General features: G+C 40.8%; 1 protein-coding gene and 1 pseudogene across 2 annotated transcripts; both read right to left on the bottom strand.

The window, feature by feature from the left end:
• Window positions 1-1421: 1421 nt before the first annotated feature.
• LOC129860841 (specifically androgen-regulated gene protein-like) lies at window positions 1422-13789 on the bottom strand. Of its 2 annotated transcripts, none has more exons than XM_055931674.1 (4): window positions 13619-13789; window positions 7430-7621; window positions 3879-4056; window positions 1422-3725 (listed from the first exon to the last, which is right to left on the bottom strand). In XM_055931674.1, exons 2-4 carry the CDS (start codon window positions 7532-7534, stop codon window positions 2119-2121), a joined length of 1890 nt encoding a protein of 629 aa, XP_055787649.1. In that variant the 5' UTR covers window positions 7535-7621; window positions 13619-13789; the 3' UTR covers window positions 1422-2118. The 2 variants fall into 2 exon arrangements, with proteins under 2 accessions (XP_055787649.1, XP_055787650.1); XM_055931675.1 differs by having other exon boundaries at window positions 7451-7621.
• Window positions 13790-15460: 1671 nt separating this feature from the next.
• LOC129861434 (uncharacterized) lies at window positions 15461-24208 on the bottom strand (annotated as a pseudogene).
• Window positions 24209-24492: the final 284 nt, after the last annotated feature.

Genomic DNA, 24492 nt, shown 5'->3' with positions numbered 1-24492 from the left:
TGGTTGATATGAGTTAATAGTTGATATGAGTTGATGGTTGATATGAGTTGATGGTTGATATGAGTTAATAGTTGATATGAGTTGATGGTTGATATGAGTTGATGGTTGATATGAGTTGATGGTTGATATGAGTTGATGGTTGATATGAGTTGATATGAGTTGATGGTTGATATGAGTTGATGGTTGATATGAGTTGATATGAGTTGATGGTTGATATGAGTTGATGGTTGATATGAGTTGATGGTTGATATGAGTTGATGGTTGATATGAGTTAATAGTTGATATGAGTTGATGGTTGATATGAGTTGATGGTTGATATGAGTTGATGGTTGATATGAGTTGATGGTTGATATGAGTTGATGGTTGATATGAGTTGATGGTTGATATGAGTTGATATGAGTTGATGGTTGATATGAGTTAATGGTTGATATGAGTTGATGGTTGATATGAGTTGATGGTTGATATGAGTCAATGGTTGATATGAGTTAATGAAAGGTTCCTCCAGTTTTTTGTCACATCAGATGAAACTACTGACACTGCAGCTGTAACACCGATTTGTTGACAGTGTACGCGTTGACATGACAAACCAGGGCCTATGACGCTCCTAACGTCATATGTAGGCAGAGCCCAATGAAGCTGACAGATAAATAACATAACATCCTTCTGCTTCGATGGGCACATATCAACAATGTGTTATTCTACCTGTAACCTGCAATTGACCTTCTGTTTTCACAACAAAATCCATTGGACCAACCATTTTATATTATAAAGCACTATACCATACTCATCATGTTAAAAGTGTTGTATGAATTTAAGAGTTCATATGAAGATAGTTTCAAGGTCTATTCTCTATTTACAAAACAAACATTGACATGGTTTAAAAAGTCCTGCCACGGGTAACACTTAATGAGCCACTTCTGGGTTGGGTTAAATGCGGAAGACACATTTCAGTTGAATGCATTCAGTTATGCAACTGACTAGGCATCCCCTTTCCCTTCTCTTTCAATTCTAAATGCTACGCTAACAGTTTGAGAGTGATGAATTTTGACAGACAATGAATAGTAACTACATAAACCCAAACTGGTAGAATCTTAAGAGGTGATACAATTTTAGGAACCATCAGGAAGTCGCTCTCTCAACTATAAAATCAGTATTTCACTAATCTCACCACTGACAGACCTATATTGGACATTGTGGCTGCTGCTCAGCAACCAGTTAGTATGGGTTGTGATGTGCGTCACACCTAAAACCATGTTTCAGATTCCTATCACTGACTGGCCACTGACTGACTGAAGCTTCTATCTACGTCCTGTACGCTATGTAGTAGTGAATTTTTCTACCTTTTAATTTGGTTCCTTGACAACTGACAATCACTACATCAAACAAAGTCTTTTGACACATTGAATTGAGTCAGAGTCAAATTGCAAATCAGCAAAAACATTTTTACTGGTTGCCATGGTCCCCCAAAAAAACAATAACTTTGAGGGGAGGTTAGAGGAAGTTAAAACAATAGTATTCTTGTCAAAGGTTACGTGGAATGAGAACTTATAAAGGCACATCCTTAACTGTAACAATAACATCATGTGTATTCCCCATTTTAGAAAACAGATTGTGTATTGGTCTTCATAAGAGGATGCCATACAATTTCATAACACAACATCCCTCATGGAGTTTATTATATTTTATTTAGAAAATTACTGAATATGTCAAATGAGGTTTACAAACAGCCTTTCATTTACCTACTGTACTGCATACTGTAGTTAGTGTAGTATCTCATAGTAGTATATTGTAATCATGATATTCATTAAAAGGCAGTCTTCGGGTACATACAGCATTTCTGTGCAGTAAGGCAAAAAGACACTGCCCTCTATGAATATATACTGTAGCTGTCTGTAGAGCCAAGTAATTCTCCATCAATCAAATAGTGCTCCTTGCATATTGCTTTAAAGAAGGCATTTTTATGGGGAGAATAATCTTCCCATAAATGTAAGTGTCCCAGTGACCAAAGACTAGAGGATGGCTTAGTCGTACGGAATCCATATTAAGAACATCCTCCTCAGACCTCACCCCTCATATGGATTCTGTAATGGTGCAGTTCCATTGTCCCTCTTCATGCCCTCAGTCCCCCATCAGTCCTAGCTTCTTCAGGGCCTCCCGTCGGTCCTCTCCACTCTTGCTGTTGGGGCAGATGAGCACACTGATGCCATGGGAGCGGGGCAGCTTGTTCTGGGACTCCCCATGACCTGGCTGGGGGTGGGAGGCCTCACCCTGAACATTCACAAAGTCTTTCCCAGTTCCTAGGGAGGCGGGGCGGGGTCTAGAGTTGCGCAGGTTGCCAGGGGACAGTGCAACTTTGGGACCTTGGTTGGCCCTGAGGGAGGCATTACTGGCCATGTAGCTGCTCAGGCCCTTGCCGGAGCGCTCCAGAGTCGCTGATTTGACCCCTATGTGAGGGGGAATATGCTTGGGTGGTGAAGGAAGTGTAGCAGGTGAGGGCAGAGCTTTGGCATTGTCACTGAATTGGGCTGGGACTGGGGCTGGGATGGGGACTGGGGCTGAGGTAGTGGGAGGGGCTGGGGTAGTCGCTGAAACTGGGGCTGGGACTAGTGCTGGGGCAGGAACTGGGGTAAGGGTGATGGCTGGGACTGGAGCTGGGGTAGGGATTTGGGCTGGGGCTTTGGTCTGGGTGGTAACCAGGCTGTGAGAAGGAGGGGGTGCCCATGACTTCCTGGATTTGGATGAAACAACAGGGCCTGAGTCTCCATCCTCAGTCTTCAGGAGCCCAAGCTTCCGTAGGGCCTCCCTGCGCACCTTCTGGGGGTCAATCATTGACCTGCCAATGGGCGAGGGGCCTGGGTGACTGTCTAACTTGTGAGACTTCAGGATGATGTTGGAGGGAAGCCTCTTGGGCTTAGGGGCCACAGCAGGCCGGCTCTTTGGTTCCAGGGCATCAGGAATGGGGGTGGGTAGGACATCTGAGGGGGAGGGTAGTGCTTGGGTACTGACAGGCAGATCAACACAGGGTTTAGAAGGTGGTGCATCTTGGGCTCCAGGGGAGGCTGGTGCAGCTCTCTTCATGGAGACCTGCCTGCGTAGTTGCTCCAGCTCACTGTAGGTCAGAGGACCTCTGAGTTCTGCAGGCACTGGAGGATCACTCTCTTCCTCTAGCTCATCATCCCTGAAGTCTGAGGGAGGGGGAATCAGCTTCAGATCCAGCTCAGACGGAACCTTAGTGTTGCACTTCGCAGGCTTGCTGTCTACAGAGACTCCTTTAGGCATGTTGTCCACAGAATCATCTGTGGGTAAATCTGACGTGGCTAATGAAGGGGTTGTTTTGGAGGTTTTAGATTCAGTGGACACCACCAGAACCTTTGTGATAGTGGCCAACCCAGGAGCTTTGATGTCAGAAGACAACTCTGAGGTCTTGGGCACAGTTGCTATCTTTGGAGCTTTAGGGTCTGTGACTACTTCTGGGACTGTGGGTTCAGTGATTACCTTTTGGGGTTTCAGATCAGTGACTGCCCCTGGGGTTCTCGGCTGGGTTGCTACTAATGGGGCTTTGGGCTCAATTGCTGCAGTTGGGACACTGGGATGGGTGGTTGCCCCTGTGACTTTGAGCTGGATACTGGCAAGGCCATTTGCCAGAAGAAGTGGTGTAGGCACTCGGCAGTTCAGATAGGACTTCCGATCTCTTCCTGAGTCGTCATGCTGGAGTTTTGATACATCTAGAAGACAGGCAGAAACAGCAGGAATTATTTTACTATCAAATTCTCACAGGTTGCTAAACTGGCTCGCACAATCCTGACCTAAAACCTGTACACATTTTTTAGTGTCCTGCATGGGAAAATCCTGATGAAACTATTTTTAGTCGTACTCACCCTCCAGTCTAGTCTGTCCCATAGAGAGGTGGTCATGTTTGGCTACCAGGCTGCTGGGGTCTGGTTCATCATTGGACAGGCCACTGTCCTCCTCCATCTCCAGGGACTCAATGGTGGACTCTAGAAACATGAGGCACGCCCGCTCCTCAACAGAGAGATACTCCAGACTGTCATCACTCTGCCTCACACACACACACAAAGAAGACACAAACACAAAGACAACAAAAAGAAGAAACCCATAAACATAGACAAACTAGAAATGTAGAGTACGAACAGATTCAGAATAAAATAACAATGCAATTAATTGCTACCCTTTAATCAAGATTACATTACTACTGTATGTAGAACTGTATGCCAGCCCAGCTAGCACATAATGTTCTGAGAACGATATGTTTCTTAGAGCTTGGTGGGAGCGTGGTTGTTCTATGGTCATTTTGCATAAAACATGTTCTTGGTATTTCATTACTTTAACATAACTTTTCCTAAATGTTAGAATATGGTTACATTTTGGTAATTTTCTAGAAACGTTCTCCAATTGGTTTGATGTTGGAAAAGTTCTCAAAGAGTTTAGAAAATGTTCAGAAACAACGTTCTTCTGAGGGAATTTCAGTATTTCAGCATAACGTTTGTTACAGGTTTCCTCATGGATTTATTTTAAGTCATGTTCTCAAATTGTTCCGAGAACATTAACAAAAAACTTCCCATTAAAAAAAACACAAGAAATCTTTAGTAATGTCCAAAGAACGGTCTAAAAATATTATTTTAAAACATATACAGTACCAGTCAAAAGTTTGGACACACCTATTCATTCAAGGGCTTTTATTTATTTTTACTATTTTCTACATTGTAGAATAATAGTGAAGACATCAACATTGTGAAATAACATGAATGTTATCATGTAGTAACCAAAAGAGCTAAACAACTCTCAAATATATTTGAGATTCTTCAAAGTAGTCACCCTTTGCCTAGATGACAGCTTTGCACACGCTTGGCATTCTCTCAACCAGCTTCACCTGGAATGCTTTTCCAACAGTCTTGAAAGAGATCCCACATATGCTGAGCTCTGCTTTTCCTTCACTCTGCGGTCCAACTCATCCCAAACCATCTCAATTGGGTTGAAGTCAGGTGATTGTGGAGGCCAGGTCATCTGATGCAGCACTTCATCGCTCTCCTTCTTGGTTAAAAAGCACTTACACAGCCTGGAGGTGTGTTGGGTCATTGTCCTGTTGAAAAACAAATGATAGTCCCACTAAGCACAAACCAGATGGGATGGCATTTCGCTGCAGAATGCTGTGGTAGCCATGCTGGTTAAGTGTGCCTTAAATTTTAAATAAATCACTGACAGTATCACCAGCAAAGCACCCTCACACCACCCACCTCCATGCTTCACGGGAGAAACCACACATGCGGAGATCATCTGTTCACCTACTCTGTGTCTCACAAAGACATGGCGGTTGGAACCAAAAATCTAAAATTTGGACTCATCAGACCAAAGGACAGATTTCCGCCGGTCTAATGTCCATTGATTGTGTTTCTTGGCACAAGCAGGTCTCTTCTTATTGGTGTCCTTTAGTAGTGGTTACTTTGCAGCAATTTGACCGTGAAGGCCTGATTCACGCAGTCTCCTCTGAACAGTTGATTTTGAGATGTGTCTGTTACTTGAACTCTGTGAATCATTTATTTGGGCTGCAATTTCTGAGGCTGGTAACTCTAATTAACTTATCCTCTGCAGCAGAGGTAACTCTGGGTCTTCTTTTCCTGTGGCGGTCCTCATGAGAGCCAGTTTCATCATAGCACTTGATAGTTTTTGCGACTGTAATTGAAAAAACTTTCAAAGTTCTTTAAATTTTCCGGATTGACTGACCTTCATGTCTTAAAGTAATGATGGACTGTCGTTTCTCTTTGTTTATTTGCTCTGTTCTTTCCATAATATTGACTTGTTATTTTACCAAATATGGCTATCTTCTGTATACCACCCCTACCTTGTCACAACACAACTGATTGGCTCAAATGCATTAAGAAGGAAAGAAATTCCACAAATTAACAAGGCACACCTGTTAATTGAAATACATTCCCGGTGACTACCTCATGAAGCTGTTTGAGAGAATGCCAAGTGTGTGCAAAACTGTCATCAAGGCAAAGGGTGGCTACTTTGAATAATCTCTTGTTTAACATATTTTTGATTACTACATGATTCCATATGTGTTATTTCATAGTTTTGATGTCTTCACTATTATTCTACAATGTATGTAATAGTAAAAATAAAGCAAAACCCTGAAATGAGTAGTTGTGTCCAAACTTTTGACTGGTACTGTACATTCCATTCTCAGCATCAACAAAACTCTCTCTTTCCTCAATCATGTTAAGTGTGTTCAGGTGTGTTGGCCATGCCCTCTAATTGGCAGCTCTTGATCTTAATGAGTGCTTATTTCCTTTGAAATGGGGTGTGTTTCAATAAACTAAAATGAAAAGCTTTGTATGCGTAATTTTGTTGTTTTTGCATGCTAGCTCAGCGGATTAATTCCATGGATAGAAAACAGAAGAATATAGGTTAGAATCTCACTGATACCGTGTCACAATAAAAAATACATGCGTTTGCATGACTAAGGAAATACATTTCCATCTGCGCTTTTAAGTTAGCAGTGTTATTAAAACATTCAATGAAAGTTAAGGAAGTTATTCATAAACCTCCAAATAACCTATAACCTGTTCTCACAAAGTTTTAAAACAGTTTCAGTTTTACCAGTCAGGAAATGTATGGCTTCGTTCCCACAACCAATGTGAAACTAACAATATACGTTTCCACAACTTCCAAGAAACCAAATATGCTAGCTGGGAGGTATGTCTGTGAACAATATATCCTTGTATAAAATTAGGTAAGGCCTTCAAACTCTTTTGGCTTGGTTTTCAGTTCTTAATAATCAGTCTCTCTGTTTCTCTCAGCTAATGTAGGCTGAACAGCACATTGAAGCCCAGTGAGACTGTAGACACAGCGCGGATCAAAGTTACGTTTACCTTTCACACAGCAGGGAGGGAGTTAGAAATGACCTCAGTACTCCTCCCGGCTAGCTTTTAGCTTTCATCCTATACTGCCCTGCCAGAGGAATGTATTGCAGTGGATTTTAGTGAGGGGCCACTGAACAGCTCTGAAATGAACAGACTGGGTCCTCAAAGCAGTCGCTCTCTCTCTCATTTCTCTCTCATTCTGTGGAACCTCTCAAAGGCCCCTCTCTGAACAAACATCTGAATCTCTCACCCACAACATGAACAAGCCCAGTAGCCCACTGACTCTTAGCATTGGGAGACAGTTGTACTACTGTATATAAACATATCAATTCATAGTCAATAAATCAAATCCAAGACGGGAGCGAGAAAGGCACTCTTTCATTTTTTGACATATTGCATCTAGCTAGATCAATTCCAAAATGTTTACCACAATGGCAGCAGTGCAGCACATAAACAAAAGAAAACATAAACCGGTGAAATCCGAGTCTCAGCTATTCTGCTGGTTAGTGGTTAAGGGTAAAGGAGGAAATAGCTTCTGCACGCACAAAGCCAGAGTTCATGCTGACCACACTGTCATAGCTCCCAGCGCTGTCCATATTGATCAAGGATTCCATGGCAACGCCGCCTGGCCACGTGTCACTCTTCGCCATGGCACAGGGACAGCGGGAGGAGCCAGGGCTTCAGGGGGCCTCTGCTAATTGGCTGGAAGTCACAGATGGGTCCAGATGGGGAAGTAACTGGGGGAGAAAAATAAAGAAGTTAACGCTTGAGGCAAAAATCATTACATCATCATGATGATCATTCTACAGAGCTTCCCTTGTGTAAATTGTGGCATTTCTCTATTACAGCCTGTGTGGTTAAAGATTAGGACATGTTATATACTCATACTATTGCTTTTAAGCCGGGACTTTTTTAGCAGTGACAAAGTTTGATCAGTGATATCATGGTAGAGCAAGACAAAGGAGCACGCCCCCATTCACATCAACGGGGCTGTAGTGGAGAGGGTCGAGAGCTAAAATTCCTCGGTGTACACATCACTAAAGAATTATCATAGTCCGCACACACAACACAACCAACACAGTCGTGAAGAATGCACAACAACGCCTCTTCCCCTTCAGGAGGCTGAAAAGATTCGGCATGGGCCCTCAGATCCTCAAAAAGTACGATCCAGTACATCACTGGGACTGAGCTCCCTGCCATCCAGGACCTCTATACCAGGCTGTGTCAGAGGAAGGCCGTAAAAATTGTCAAAAATTTCAGTCATCTAAGTCATAGACTGTTCTCTCTGCTACCGCACAGCAAGTGGTACCGATGCACCAAGTCTGGAACCAACAGGACCTTGAACAGCTTCTACCACCAAGCCATAAGACTGCTAAATAGCTAACCAAATAACTATCCGCACCATCTGCATTGACCCCCCTTTGCACCAACTATTTTGTCTCATCACATACGCTGCTGCTACCACTTATTATCTATCCTATTGCCTAGTCACTTTATCCCTAACTATTTGTACATATCTACCTCAATTACCTTGTACCCCTGTACATCGACTCGGTACTGGTACCCCATGTATATAGCCAAGCTATCGTTACTCATTGTGTATTTATTCCACGTGTTATCTTTCTACTCTTTTTCTCTCTGCATTGTTGATAAGGGTCCGTAAGTAAGCATTTCACTGTTAATCTACATCTGTTGTTTACGAACCATGTGACAAATCACATTTTATTTGACATCTCTGACAGTACTGTATATCCGTGTACAGGAGTGACAATAGTATGCATACTGTCTCTCTATTTAGCATCTATGTGCCCTTATCCAATAGAGGGATACACAGACAATGCCCTGGCCAAAGCTCAAGCAGTGAGAAAAGGAGAAGCTATTAATGAGCCATTCGGAAAGGATTCAGACTTTTTCCACATTTTGTTTCATTACAGTCTTATTCTACAATGAATGAAGTAAAAAATGTTCCTCATCAATCTACACACAATACCACATAATGACAACGCAAAAAAGGTCTTTAGAAATGTTTGCAAAAAAACAGAAATACCTTATTTACATAAGAATTGAGATCCTTTCCTATGGGCCTCGAGATTGAGCTCAAGTGCATCCTGTTTCCATTGATCATCCTTGAGGTGTTTCTACAACTTGATTGGAGTCCACCTCTGGTAAATGCAATTGATTGGGCATGATTTGGAAAGGCACACACCTGTATATATAAAGGTCCCACAATTGACAGTGCATGCCAGAGCAAAAACCAAGCCATGAGGTCGAAGGAATTGTCCGTAGAGCTCGGAGACAGGACTGACGAGGTACAGATCTGGGGATGGGTACAGTGGCCTCCTTCATTCTTAAATGGAACTACCAAGACACTTCCTAAAGCTTTGCACCTGAGCCAAACTGAGCAATCGGGGGAGAAGGGCCTTGGCAGGGAGGTGACCAAGAACCCGATGGTCACTCTGTTCCAGAGTTCCAGACGGAAGTCACACCTCAGTAAAAGGCACATGACAGCCCACTTGGAGTTTGCCAAAAGGCACCTAAAGGAATCTCAGACCACGAGAAACAAGAATCTCTGGTCTGATGAAACCAAGACCAACTCTTTAGCCTGAATGCCAAGCGTCACGTCTGGAAGAAACCTGGCACCATCCCTACGGTGAAGCATGGTGGTGGCAGCATCATGCTGTGGGGATGTTTTTCAGTGGCAAGGACTAGGAGACTAGTCAGGATCTAGGGAAAGATGAACGGAGCAAAGTACACCGAGATCGTTGATGAAAACCTGCTCCAGAGCACTCAGGACCTCAGATTGGGGTGAAGTTTCACCTTCCAACAAGACAAAAACCCTAAGCACACAGCCAAGACAAGGCAGGAGTGGCTTCGGGACAAGTCTCTGAATTTCCTTGAGTGGCCCAGCCAGAGCCCGGACTTGAATCTGATCGAACATCTCTGGAGAGACTTGAAAATAGCTGTGCAGCGACGCTCCCCATCCAACCTGACAGAGCTTGAGAGGATCTGCAAAGAACAATGGGAGAAACTCCCCAAATACAGGTACGCCAAGCTTGTAGCATCATACCCAAAATGACTTGAGGTTGCAATCGCTGCCGAAGGTGCTTCAAGAAAGCACTGAGTAAAGGGTAAATGTGATATGAGATATTTATTTTTAATACTTTTTATTTTTAATCTAAAAAACAGTTTTTGCTTTGACATTACGCGATATTGTGTGTAGACTGATGAGGAAAAATTATATTTAATACATTTTAGAATAAGGTTGTAACAACAAAATGTGGAAAAAGTCAAGGGGTCTGAATACTTTCCGAATGCGCTGTATATCTTTAAAGTGCAAAGGAGCGTCCGGCATACGGCATGGTCTTGTTGTGGACTTTAAGCTCCACCTGGAGCAAAGAGGTGTAAGATCTTTAACCACACAATATTCTTATCCGGGCTACAGACGTACCTAAGCTCCTACTAAACCTTATAAAGTTGCACTGTGTGAATCCCATCACCCCCATGCCAAGCCATGCCACCAACAAGCTGTTGGCATCCAGGCTTTACAGTAGTCAAAATACTGTAGATGTACTAGTGTTGACATAAAATGCATGAAGGTTTTTTTAATAGCAATTTCATTAGAACATAAAATATCAAATTACATTTGACCATCAGTTACTATTCAGATTGTTTTCATTCATTTTACCGAGACATAGACCTAACAGCCTTTTTTTTTTTTTTTACCGTTATTTTACCAGGTAAGTTGACTGAGAACACGTTCTCATTTGCAGCAACGACCTGGGGAATAGTTACAGGGGAGAGGAGTAAGCCTATACTGTTGCTCAACTCTTTCAGGTGAGTCAGTGGCAATATAACTGTGTGTTTTATTGACTTCTATCATGAGACCATTTGATTACACATACACAAACAGAAAGGAACAGTAATGATAGTGAATTTCCATTGAAGGCTACAGTGCGTTATTTCCACCAAAACCCTGAAGATCCGTCAACAGGCCACACAATGCTGCTGAATTACCTTGGGGTTTGGGTTGGGACAATTAATACAGAAAATATTAATTACACTAATATTAAGCTATTGCCAAATATATCCTGGCACTCTGTACAGAATATCACCCCACCCAATGAAACAACGGCAGCTTAAGAAACATTTGGATCAATATCGGCCACACAGTACGGTGTTGGCAACAACCAACTAGAAAGCCCACTATCTGTTAACACAGTATTCCAGGGCTCCCACCCAGTTAGTCTAGAGGCTGATAATTAGGTATTCTGCCTGCCCCTCCCGTGAGGACATAATGGTATGAGCAACAGAGTGAAAGAGAATGTCCCAGCACCTCCCTACACACCTACAGGGCGGTACTGGGAGAGACAGAAGCCTATACTCACTACACCCACCACAGAGATGTAATACACCTAGGAATGTCACTTTGCCTACTTCCTATGGTTTGTCATTGAACTAAGCACCCTGGCTGGCGCCCTATACGATGATGTACCTCTGTGCATTTCAGGTAAATTACAAAGCAGAATAGGAAATATAGAGAGAGCCTATCAGGTGCATTGTTAACAAAAAGGGTAGCACTGGTGTCCACTGTCTGGCTTGCCCTTCCATGCACTATGAACCGTTGAAAGCTGTGGGATTCAGGATGGTGATTGCCTTGGATTCCATTTCAATGAGTGACAATGATCTTACTGTGTCGATAAAAAAGGAAATATGTGTCCTGTAACATGAAGGACAGGCAGAGCAAGAACTAGTTAATGATTTACAGTAAATAAACAGACATTCACAACATGTTGTGCAACTCCCAACCTGCACAGATAACATGCATGAATGTGAAGCTTGCTACTGAGTCAGTTTGCACCTGCACCATTATAATGTCAATGTTGGGCCGGCTTTGGGAGTGGTTTTGTGAATTGGCAAATCTCAGGTATGCATTGACACATATTACTAACCTATAGCTCACATTAGAACACACCCTTTGGTTTTGCCACCATACCACATAACAGTGATAATGATGTTGAATCATGTGTCAATCATCTCTCATGGGAAAACCTTCCCACGGTACACCTGTCTGACTCCATTAACCAACATGTTGGAGCAAGTCAGACAATTTTTATCTCCAGAATGCAACAAACTTTGAAAGGCGGTGACCATCGAAATGAGCATGATGAAAGACTTTGCTCTCAGACAGTCACACAGAGTATCTGCGCATGTGTACGGGTGTGCTTCACGCTGCTACAACATGGTAGCCGGGTCATTCCTACAATGCGCTTTTCTATCCCCAGGAAATATCACTTCTCATTTAGTGTAAAATGTGGATTCCAAATGGCTTTAAATATAAGGTCAGGTGTCCTTTACCTTAAAAACACAAAAATATGGATCTTGAAATTGAATTTTATACATTTTGAACACTTTTCTTCAGTGGATGTAGCCTGGGTTTTTTTCCACACGAGAAATTTAAGCCATAAAATAATAAAATATTTATAGTCCTAGTTAAATTCTCTCATTAATACATTTTTTAATTGTATTTATGATTATTTTATATTAGATTTTCTGTGTGTCCCTGATATCACTTTCCTTCATTAGTTTGTTGTAATTCTCCATTTAAGAAAACAACCCTGTCCTACAATGACACCACATTCAGGAAGTGTCATCATTTCTTTGGTGGGAAAACAATGGGGCAAAGCTAGATATAAACACTCAGTTTTATCCATTTTTCATGTTATTAGTCTGCATGTCCCACTCATAAATGTCCACTCGTTAGGCTAAATTATAGAGACATTTTACCAAATGTAAAAATGCCCAAATACTTTTCATAGAGAAGTTAAAATCCTGTTCAACTGCTCAATCTTATTCACTCACAGAGCTATGGCTAATTTAGGCTCCAAATGTCCACCCTGTTAGGATTATGCAGGTTGGAAAATGCACCTAAAAATAATGTAAGTGTCAGCTTAACCAGTATATTTTAGAATATATATATATATGTCCTTTTTCTGAAATAATGCAAAAAAAAACAAGGAACCACATGCATTGTAGGAATGACCCAGCTAGCTATGGGACTAAAACAGCTGAATAGTTTAGCTTTGCGCTTCAACGCTCCTTGATGTGGAAATTGACCCACTTCTACAGTTTACTTCATGCGTCCTCGTCAGCTCACTGAGTCTACCTTTAAACCTAACCTACACTATGACCTGACCCATCCCCTTATGCATTACTGACCCACAGTGGCAAGGAGTTACATCCCTAAAAACAAAAAACTGGTTCCTAGCCAAGGCATAGAGTTCTTTCTGTCCCTAATACTAAAACTATAAATATATATATTTTTTAATAAAACCTATTAAAGTGGATCTGAAAACTAACTGAAACTAAACTGAATGTCAAATACAAATATTAAAATTAATAGAAGTAAAAACGACTATAAAAACACAAAACTATAATAACCTTGCCCCTGACAGCATGACACTCATGTAAATTAAGCCTCTGTCCAAAGCTAACCTGTATTCCACAGCGGACCAACAGTCAAACGTTGGTCATAATTATATATTTTTTTAACTGTTCAGTAAAATATTGTTACCATTACCATTACCAAGAATAGTGTAGCCTCATAGACTATGGATGATCTACACATCGCAAAGGATTCCAACCTTGTCAATTGATGCGTGAAAGCATAAAAACTTGAACGTTTCGTAGAGCCTAAATACTTAAAGGACAATGCAAGTATAACAAGAGAAACGCACCTGAGAGCAGAAGAATAGTAATTCCCTTTTCACAAAGTTACTTTGCACTCAAAGAAACGTGATATCTTCAAAATTATCCAAAGTAATTTAAATACAATTACGGTTTTCTGTGCAACTATCCTATCTGCCTTGTCAAATCAGTCTTGTTGAAGTTCAGGTGAGTGAGACTCCCGCCCCCTAATTCCATTGTGTCCAATCAGCACATATCTGATCTACCGTGTCTTTGGTAGAGCCAATGGGATAACAGAGAAATTGCCCACGTTTCAAGCAGGATAATGACACTGGGGTACACAGGGGTAATACTGGCAATACGGGTGTTATAAATCTTTTCTTATTAACTCTCAGTGAACCTGGATCCATACTTGAATATTATGCACAAATAATTTATTAGGCCTCATTGACATGTAGGCTAATGGTATGATATATTACATATGATACATTTATTTGTATATTTTTATTTAACCTTTATTTAACTAGGCAAAATTATCGGGGAATCGATCTAGCAACCTTTCGGTTACTAGCCCAACGCTCTAACCACTAGGCTACCTGCACATATCTTAAGTGAAGTACAAAGCCGTTGGACTGTATGCAACATACATGAACTGCAATGGATTTGCAATTACATAAATCCAATGGTTGTCATTCCAAAAATGAAAATCAATAACTTTGCATAGAGTATTTCCACTGCACACATTATAACACATATTTCCATGATGACTGTTGTCAAATTATACAACGGGTGGGTCTAATCCTGGATGGTGATCCAATCCTGGATGGTGATCCACAAATTACCACCGGCTAAATCTATGACGTATTTACTCTGTTCCGTTTGACTGCGCAATCCACTGTCTCGTCAACTCAGCCAGGCTATTTATATTCTAGATCTACACGGTGAAAGGAATCTAGACATTATCTAACATTTATTTTAGACTAGCATTTGGTTTTCAACAGCAGAGGTTTGTAATAACCTTGCTGTCTGCCTCTCCGACATTTGCAACATTGAAATTCGATCTCCAGCAGTCCCTATGTATGGTAATGAAAGTGTTGGGAAACTGGAGGAGACAGACAGGCTGGCAGGCAGTTTCTCAGCCAGTCGAAATCATGAATCAGCCACATTTTATTATGGATAAATACTAAGAAATGTCAATAGAAAAACACAAAATGCAGCTCATTTGCTGTCATTCTAGCTTCAGTTTGAAGTGATTGTGTTAGCTGAGTAGTTGGCTATCTCTATCTATTCTGAGCAGTGTGGCCTATGCCAGGCGAAATCGCACATCATTAGCGCATTGTTATGGATGTATCCCCCCCAAAATCACTAGAAGACAGTTTAAACAAATGAAAATGCAGCTACTTTGCTGTTATTCTGGCTACACTGTTTGACGTGACTCTGTTAGCCAACTTTGGCTAGCTAGCAAGCAAGGGAAGAACTTTGCCAGCCATCATGGCAACAGAACATTTAGAACGAATGACTGGGTCGCGTCGATAGATTTAGAACAAAAAGACGACTGGGTCGCATCTCTGGCAGTGTTTTGGATACATATATAACAATGAGCTAATGATCGCCTGGCATTTAAAATGTGCTCTCTCGTCAGGACAGTTCAGAGGAGGTAGCCAACTACACAGCTAATTCACTTCAAACTGAAGCTGGTAAGACAGCAAACTAGCGGTATTTCATGTCGTTTGACCTGTTTTGCTATTGACATTTATTTGTATATATCCATAAAAATTATGCTGATTCATGCTTTCAACTGGCTGAGAAAATATGTCAGTTCATTCTATTGGTTAGGTTGCCAGAGACACGACCCATATAAATGCAACATGTAAAGTGTTGATCCCATGTTCCATGAGCTGAAATAAAAGTTCCCAGAAATGTTCCATACACACAAAATGTTGTGCACAAATTTGTTTACATCCCTGTAAGTGAGCAATTCTGCTTTGCTAAAATAATCCATCCACTTGAAAAATGTGGCATATCATGAAGCTGATTAGACAGTATGTTCATTACACAGGTGCATCTTGTGCTGGGGACAATAAAAGGCCACTCTAAAATGTTTTCATCATAGGCTTACCCGTGCCAAATGTTTATTTTTTTATGATTTAGAACGCGCCTCAACCAATCACAATGCTTGTTTTGACCAACCCTTTGTAGAATATCCTCCAAACACCGGCTTCTCGGGCATTATCATGAGTTCTATGTAAAATAATGAACAACATGTGAAGTGTGTTCCATTGTTCCATGACCAAGCAGAACTGACCTACAGAATTGCATTATTTTCTGGAAAACACATAGGGACCAGAGTTGATTATTCATTTTATACCATGGTTATAATTTAATACATTTTCCGCTAGAAATGTGTTCACTTTCGGTAGAAATGTGTTCAACATCCACTGAAGTAGCTAGCAAGTTTACTAGATAGCTACAGTAGTTGCTGTGGTAACCAAACAAACAGATTTGCTAGTTTAGCTAACCAAACTATCAATCCTAGCTTGCCATCATGAAAATCGAATTCAAAATACGAAGCGCAGAGTGCCTGGATACAGCCCTTAGCCGTGGTATATTGGCCATATACCACAAATCCCGGAGGTGCCTTATTGCTATTATAAACTAGTTACCAACATAATTAGACCAGTAAAAATAAATGTGTTGTCATACCTGTTGGTATGCGGTCTGATATACCACGGCTTTCAGCCAATCAGCATTCAGGGCTCGAACCACCACATTTATAAAGGGAAATAATGCACGCTATAGAATGCCCTTCAAGCCAATCAGAAATGTGTATTCAACAATGCCATGGTATAAACACTGGTAGTTAATGACCTTGTTCAGTCTAAGAATAGAAGCCCTTGTAATGAGGCTGGTATGAGGAATACAGTAGCTTGCATACCTGTTCCCTGTTATTGAGGAAAATCATAAATCAATATTTGTCTTGGCATTGTGGAACTGAATTTCCACTTACCTTTAAGTATTAACACATGCATACAGTATCAAGACAAAGCTCTTGGCGAAAATATAAGTTCATGGGTCAAGTGTTTTGCAAGAGTCCTTTCTAAAAATATGGAAAACAGAGAGTAAGCTTTGGGAAATAGTGGTATGGCATTGTTAGCCATGTTGACATTAGGCTCAGTCAGTCACTAATTAACTAGTGACGACTTGTGCCTGTGTTTAGATTTCAGAGCTTTGTATTCCTAGTTCTGAAACCACCTGATTTGATGAGCAGACACCCTCATGTAGGCTACTAAGTTATGGAGTATACTTACGGCACACTATAATGCCGATAATTTGTTTATCAACATGAATAATGTTAAACACGCTAACAAATAGGCTAATAGGAACAGAAAACATATTATATATACAATAAAATATGTTGTGTATACATTAATGAATAAAAAGGAGACTTATTTGAGGTGTGTTATTGACACACGTCTTGTGTGCACATGGTGCACTCTGCTGTTCCAGAATAGCATGTATTTCCACACACACGCACGCACGCACACACGCAGAGAGGCTTGGAGAATAGCAGGAATGCTGTTGGGAGGGGGATGGGAAATCATTAACCATACTCTCTCTGTCAGAGAGAGGAGAGCAACACATTCTCAGTAATTACTTTTATCTATGGGCATGTAACTAGTAGATAAACCTTTCGGAGTGACATGAGCAGTTGTGTAGTACAGTCCTTCTCTTGTCCTATTTTCAGGTCAACGATTAACCAAAATAACACAGGCATAATCCCTATAAATTAGTGGTGGCTTAATCCTCCTTGGTGGTTTTAGGATACTTAGGTCAGTGATACACTATCTACCTTCTGCCACATACTCAGTGAGAGAATACAGTGATTCAAATTGGATGGGGGGTGTTGAGCCTTATTGTCAACTTGCACCTCCATCAATTATAGATTATTCTGAACCATTTCAGATGAATAAGCATGGATTGATTTATTTGACAATTTAAGAAACACATTATACAGCCAGTACATTTACTATTATTTACATTTTACGGTATCAAATTGAATACAATACAATTATAAATCATTTTTCATTGGATTTATCTCCATTGTGGTCATTTTTCGATACGGCAAGACTGGCAATACACTACAGGCTACAGTTACAGATATGCGACTTAAATGAGGACTGTAGCAATCATTAAAAGTTCATGGCGCAATACAATGGATGGACTTATTGTTTAACATTGTATTTGATTTGTCTTATGAAAATGTAAATATATATTCTAAAGGTAAAATAAAAATAAATAAAAAGATGTGTATGTTGATGAAATCATACTGTATAACATTCAGCTACACAGTTTAGGCTATCCCTGTGCCATTAACCATATTAGTGAGTTACCCTGGACATTGTTGGAGTGCAAAGCTTGCTTGAGGATTAATTATTACTTCTTTTTTTTTTGAAATAGGTGACCATCATCCACTTCCTTTCATCTTCAGCAGAGATGTTATGAGTACAGTAGTATCAAGAATCTGTTGATTCTGTCTCTAAAGAAGAGTTGCTCTGTTCTGTCTCTGGAAGAGAATGGTTAACACAATATGAGGAGTATTATTGGACAGGAATTATTGAGTACAAGCCATAATGATATGGTATAAAGCCAAAGTACCAGTATCTTTGGCAACATAGTTTATATGTCCAGAAAATGGAGGAAAGCCTAGAAAAACACATTGACACAGGTAGATCACCAATGGGACATGTCATATTGCCCACAAATGATACATTGTTGATAAAGATGCTAAACATTAAAAGATAATCATCCTGTAAACGTTTTTTATTAGAATCCCCATTAGCTGTTGCGAAAGCAGCAGCAGCTACTCTTCCTGGGGTCCACACAAAACATGAATAGACAAGAACAGCTCAAGGACAGAACTACATACAGTGGGGCAAAAAAGTATTTAGTCAGCCACCAATTGTGCAAGTTCTCCCACTTAAAAAGATGAGAGAGGCCTGTAATTTTCATCATAGGTACACTTCAACTATGACAGACAAAATGAGGAAAGAAATTCCAGAAAATCACATTGTAGGACTTTTTATGAATTTTTTTGCAAATTATGGTGGAAAATAAGTATTTGGTCACCTACAAACAAGCAAGATTTCTGGCTCTCACAGACCTGTAACTTCTTCTTTAAGAGGCTCCTCTATCTTCCACTCGTTACCTGTATTAATGGCACCTGTTTGAACTTGTTATCAGTATAAAAGACACCTGTCCACAACCTCAAACAGTCACACTCCAAACTCCAATATGGCCAAGAACAAAGAGCTGTCAAAGGACACCAGAAACAAAATTGTAGACCTGCACCAGGCTGGGAAGACTGAATCTGCAATAGGTAAGCAGCTTTTTAAGCAGGTTTGAAGAAATCAACTGTGGGAGCAATTATTAGGAAATGGAAGACATACAAGACCACTGATAATCTCCCTCGATCTGGGGCTCCACGCAAGATCTCACCCCGTGGGGTCAAAATGATCACAAGAACGGTGAGCAAAAATCCCAGAACCACACGGGGGGACCTAGTGAATGACCTGCAGAGAGCTGGGACCAAAGTAACAAAGCCTACCATCAGTAACACACTACGCCGCCAGGGACTCAAATCCTGCAGTGCCAGACGTGTCCCCCTGCTTAAGCCAGTACATGTCCAGGCCCGTCTGAAGTTTGCTAGAGAGCATTTGGATGATCCAGAAGAAGATTGGGAGAATGTCATATGGTCAGATGAAACCAAAATATAACTTTTTGGTAAAAACTCAACTCGTCGTGTTTGGAGGACAAAGAATGCTGAGTTGCATCCAAAGAACACCATACCTACTGTGAAGCATGGGGGTGGAAACATCATGCTTTGGGGCTGTTTTTCTGCAAAGGGACCAGGACGACTGATCCGTGTGAAGGAAAGAATGAATGGGGCCATGTATCGTGAGATTGAGTGAAAACCTCCTTCCATCAGCAAGGGCATTGAAGATGAAATGTGTCTGGGTCTTTCAACATGACAATGATCCCAAACACACCGCCCGGGCAACGAAGGAGTGGCTTTGTAAGAAGCATTTCAAGTTCCTGGAGTGGCCTAGCCAGTCTCCAGATCTCAACCCCATAGAAAATCTTTGGAGGGAGTTGAAAGTCTGTGTTGCCCAGCAACAGTCCCAAAACATCACTGCTCTACAGGAGATCTGCATGGAGGAATGGGCCAAAATACCAGCAACCGTGTGTGAAAACCTTGTGAAGACTTACAGAAAACGTTTAACCTCTGTCATTGCCAACAAAGGGTATATAACAAAGTATTGAGAAACTTTTGTTATTGACCAAATAATTATTTTCCACCATAATTTGCAAATAAATTCATTAAATCCTACAATGTGATTTTCTGGATTTTTTTCTTCTCATTTTGTCTGTCTGTCACACCCTGGCCTCTGTTATATTGATTTTCTTTATTAGTTTAGTTAGGTCAGGGTGTGACATGGGGGATGTTTGTGTGTTTTGTCTAGTTTAGGGTGTTTGTTTTGTATAGGGGGTTTTGTTGAGTGTATGGGGTTGGGCTTAGTATAGTTGTCTATGGTTGCCTGAATGGTTCTCAATCAGAGACAGCTGTCATTCATTGTCTCTGATTGGGAGCCATATTTTAGGCAGCCATAGACAGTAGGTTTTCGTGGGTAATTGTCTATGTTGAACGTTAGTAGCTTGTGTGTGCACTTTCGTTTATAGCTTCACGGTCGTTTATTGTTTTGTAAGAGTGTTTCGTTTTCGTGTTACGTCTTCGTCTAATAAAAGGAAGATGTATTTCTCTCACGCTGCGCCTTGGTCCACTCATTATCCTCAAGACGATCGTGACACTGTCATAGTTGAAGTGTACCTATGATGAAAATTACAGGCCTCTCTCATCTTTTTAAGTGGGAGAACTTGCACAATTGGTGGCTGACTAAATACTTTTTTGCCCCACTGTATATTAAAACAGCACAAACAGCCTACACACCAATACATACACACAAAATATATAGGTTAAATAGGGGAGAGGCTTTGTACCGTGTGGTGTTGCTTTATCTGTTTTTGAAATCAGGTTTGCAGTTCATTTGTGCAATATGAGATGGAAGGGAGTTCCATGCAAAAATGGCTCTATATAATACTGTACGCTTTCTTGAATTTGTTCTGGATTTGGGGACTATGAAAAGAACCCTGGTGGCATGTCTGGTGGGGTAAGTGTGTGTGTCAGAGCTGTGTGTAAGTTGACTATGCAAACAATTTAGAATTTAACACATTAATGTTTCTTATAAAAATAAGAAGTGATGCAGTCAGTCTCTCCTCAACTCTTAGCCAAGACAGACTGTCATGCATAGTATTTATATTAGCCCTCTGAATACAATGAAGAACAAGACATGCCTCTGTTCTGGGACAGCTGCAGCTTAACTAGGTCTTTCTTTGCAGCACTTGACCACATGATTGGACAATAATCAGGGTAAGACAAAACTAGAGCCTGCGGGACTTGCTTTTTGGAGTGGTGTCAGAAAAACAGAGAATCTCTTTATTATGGACGGATCTCTCCCCATCTTTACAACCATTGAATCTATATGTTTTGACCATGACCATTTACAATCCAAGGTAACACCAAGTAATTTAGTCTCCTCAACATGTTCAACAGCCACATCATTCATTACCAGATTCAACTGAGGTCTAGAGCTTAGGGAATGATTTGCACCAAATACAATGCTCTTACTTTTAGAGATGTTCAGGACCAGTTTATTACTGGCCATCCAATCTAAAACGTTCTGCAACTCCTTGTTAAGGATTTCAGTGACTTCATTAGCTGTGGTTTCTGACACGTACACTACCGTTCAAAAGTTTGGGGTCACTTAGAAATGTCCTTGTTTTTGAAAGAAAAGCACATTTTTTGTCCATTAAAATAACATCAAAATGATCAGAAATACAGTGTAGACATTGTTAATGTTGCAAATGACTATTGTAGCTGGAAACGGCTGATTTTTTATGGAATATCTACATAGGCGTACAGAGGCCCATTATGAGCAACCATCACTCCTATGTTCCAATGGTACGTTGTGTTAGCTAATCCAAGTTTATCATTTTAAAAGGCTAATTGATCATTAGAAAACCCTTTTGCAATTATGTTAGCACAGCTGAAAACTGTTGTTCTGATTAAAGAAGCAATAAAACTGGCCTTCTTTAGACTAGTTGAGTATCTGGAGCATCAGCATTTGTGGGTTCGATTACAGGCTCAAAATGGCAAGAAACAAAGAACCTTCTTCTGAAACTTGTCAGTCTATTCTTGTTCTGAGAAATGAAGGCTATTCCATGTGAGAAATTGCCAAGAAACTGCACTCTTCTTAGTTTTTTAATGCATGAACAAGATGGCTCACTGTTCGTTGTTGGCATTTCCTACCTAAATTTGCCCACTTTGCCAATGAAGTAATCATAAAAATTATTGGTAAAATCAAATGGTTTTGTGATGAATAAGCCATCTGATTCAATGAAAGATGGAGTTGAATTTGTCTGTCTGCCTATAACCTTATTTAAAGTACTCAAGTTTTTTCCCGTAATTCTTTATATCATTGATCTGACTTCATAATACAATCTTTTCTTATTTTTGTTGAGTTCAGTCACATCATTTCTTAATTTGCAGTAAGTCAGATGTGCAGCCAGACGTATTAGCCACTCCTTTTGCCCCATCTCTTTCAAACATACAGTTTTTCCAATGCCTCATCAATCCATGGATGATATGTCCATGTAAGACCATTCTCCACCTGAAGAGAGCAGCCTAATTCAATCAATTATTGCATTAGTTCAACCAATGAAACCCATCACTCCAAATACAGAAGTTATCAGCATCCAAACACTTTCTGCATCTGTAACCACCATTCTCTTCTTCTAACCCAACTCACCTGCGTGTTTCCACTTCCACATGCCAAAAACAACAAGGCTCCCAATCAGAATTAACACGACTGCCATTACCAGGACGACTGGAATGATGGAGGCGCTATCTGGGCTAGTATCAGGATCTGTCAATGAATACAAACACAATATTATCAGTACATTCAATTGGAAAAATGATGTATACATGACAGTATTAAATGACTAATATTTATTATTGGAACAACTTTGTAATTTGTAACCTCTAACAGAGGTGGACCATAATGGTTGTTAAAAAGCACATAATCTGATGATACTGTATCTCAGAGCATCCCTTGGCTCCTAGTCTTACCCCAACTGACATCCAGCTTGTTGTCCATACTGACTGGCAGTGCAGGTGTAGTTGTGTCTCTCACAGCCCCTGGACAGTGATTGTCAGACTCTTTCTCAGCTGGTACGTCCAGTCTCAATTCGGCAGCAATTGCCCCCCTTTGAGCTCATGCTCTGCCACAGGCTCTTTCTCTCAGCAGGGTGAGGTTGATGTGGCGGTGGTAGAAAGGCCAGGCAGGTGTTCTTGGCTCCTTCAGAATCTGTGTTTCTTTTTAAATGAATCTTACTCTAGGACTCACTGAGGAGGAAATGTGTATCAATGGATCAACTGTAGATTTTCTCCGGTTGTATTCCTGATGCTTTTTACACATGGTATAATAATGGCATAACAATAATATTTGGTTCTACTGTTTATGCATTGGCATGACTATTTATTTTTTTATAGTCCACAAAGCCTACCTTTTCTCATGACGAGTTTCTCCTCTTTCTTCAGGTAGTCCTTCAATTATTTAATGCAAATAGGGAGATAAACCTTGTCAAGACCCATTTGAACGTACTGTGTCCTTTGTTGATTAAACTCAAGTTCTGGCCACATAGGATGTTAATTGTACTGCAGTTTGTTGAAGTTCAGAACACCTCCATCAATTCCATTGAACACTTCCTTTATCATGAGTTGGCCTTGCTTTTCATTGCCCACCAATTCACAACCAATACGTCTCTGATGAACAAATATTCCTGTAATAATTTAAAAGCAAAGAACCAACATAGTGACAAAAAAAAGTTTTAAAAACATGTTCTGTCCAGCTTATATCAAATTAAGCAGAAAGGTAGATTGAGCCATTTATTAAGTTTACCATCACTGCCAACTTTACGGTTTTTACTTTTTAATTGCCGTTTTATATTTTATTTTACCCTCGCTCGACTTTTTTTTTATTCAACTTTTCAACTTTTATTCAACAACGCTTTAACTGGACATGGTTCTACACGACCTCCACCAGCCGAAGCTAGTAGTAACATTAAGTCTTCTAATTGCAGTCGCTGTACTCATAATATACAGGAGAACGATCGCCTTATGGCGAGGATAGCCGTTCTGCAAGCCCAGCTTCAGACGCAATTGTTAGGCAAGGGTAATTTAGGTGTAGGAAAGGATGAAATGGCGTCTGTGCCACCAATAAGTACAGATAGTATAAATCCCCTCGCACAGTCCCCGCAGCTGGACAATTTTCTCATGGTTTCCAGAAGGAAACGCTGTCGGAATGCTCAACCAGTGTCTCTCATTCAGCCGACAGAAACTTTCAACCGGTTCTCCCAATTAAGCAACGAGTCAGAGTCAGTGTCTCTCTGGTCTCTCCTCCACCCTTCACGGGATCTGGGATGCCGAAGCCTTCCACCATTAGCTCTGACAAATTGAACGCCATTGCCGACTCCATTACCCGTAGTATTAGACTTAAAAATAATCATCCAGCTATCATACACTGTTTACCAAGGTGCAGGGCTACTGACGTTTAGGCTAACCTGAAGATGGTGCTGGCTAAGGCTAAAACTGGCGAGTATATAGGGATATTGTTATCCACGTCGGCACCAACGATGTTAGGATGAAACAGAGATCACCAAGTGCAACAACCGAGGTAAAGACAGTTTCAGGTCCGATATTCGCCTGTAGTTTTCCTTACCGCCACCAACAGCAGTTAGGGACCGTCAA

This window comes from Salvelinus fontinalis, chromosome 8, assembly GCF_029448725.1.
Source record: "Salvelinus fontinalis isolate EN_2023a chromosome 8, ASM2944872v1, whole genome shotgun sequence".
In the NCBI taxonomy this organism is placed as follows: Eukaryota; Metazoa; Chordata; class Actinopteri; order Salmoniformes; family Salmonidae; genus Salvelinus; species Salvelinus fontinalis.
The sequence above is the reverse complement of the archived record's forward strand: the minus strand, read 5'-3'. Positions and strand labels throughout refer to the sequence as shown.

Excerpts from the sequence above, each read along its gene's own strand:
- LOC129860841 (XM_055931674.1), bottom strand. The coding sequence starts at position 7,534 with ATGGCGAAGAGTGACACGTGGCCAGGCGGCGTTGCCATGGAATCCTTG. Across the intron at positions 4,057-7,429 it reads TCAGCATGAACTCTGGCTTT|AGTGATGACAGTCTGGAGTA; the intron begins GTGCGTGCAGAA and ends TGTGTGAGGCAG. Across the intron at positions 3,726-3,878 it reads GGGACAGACTAGACTGGAGG|ATGTATCAAAACTCCAGCAT; the intron begins GTGAGTACGACT and ends CCTGTCTTCTAG.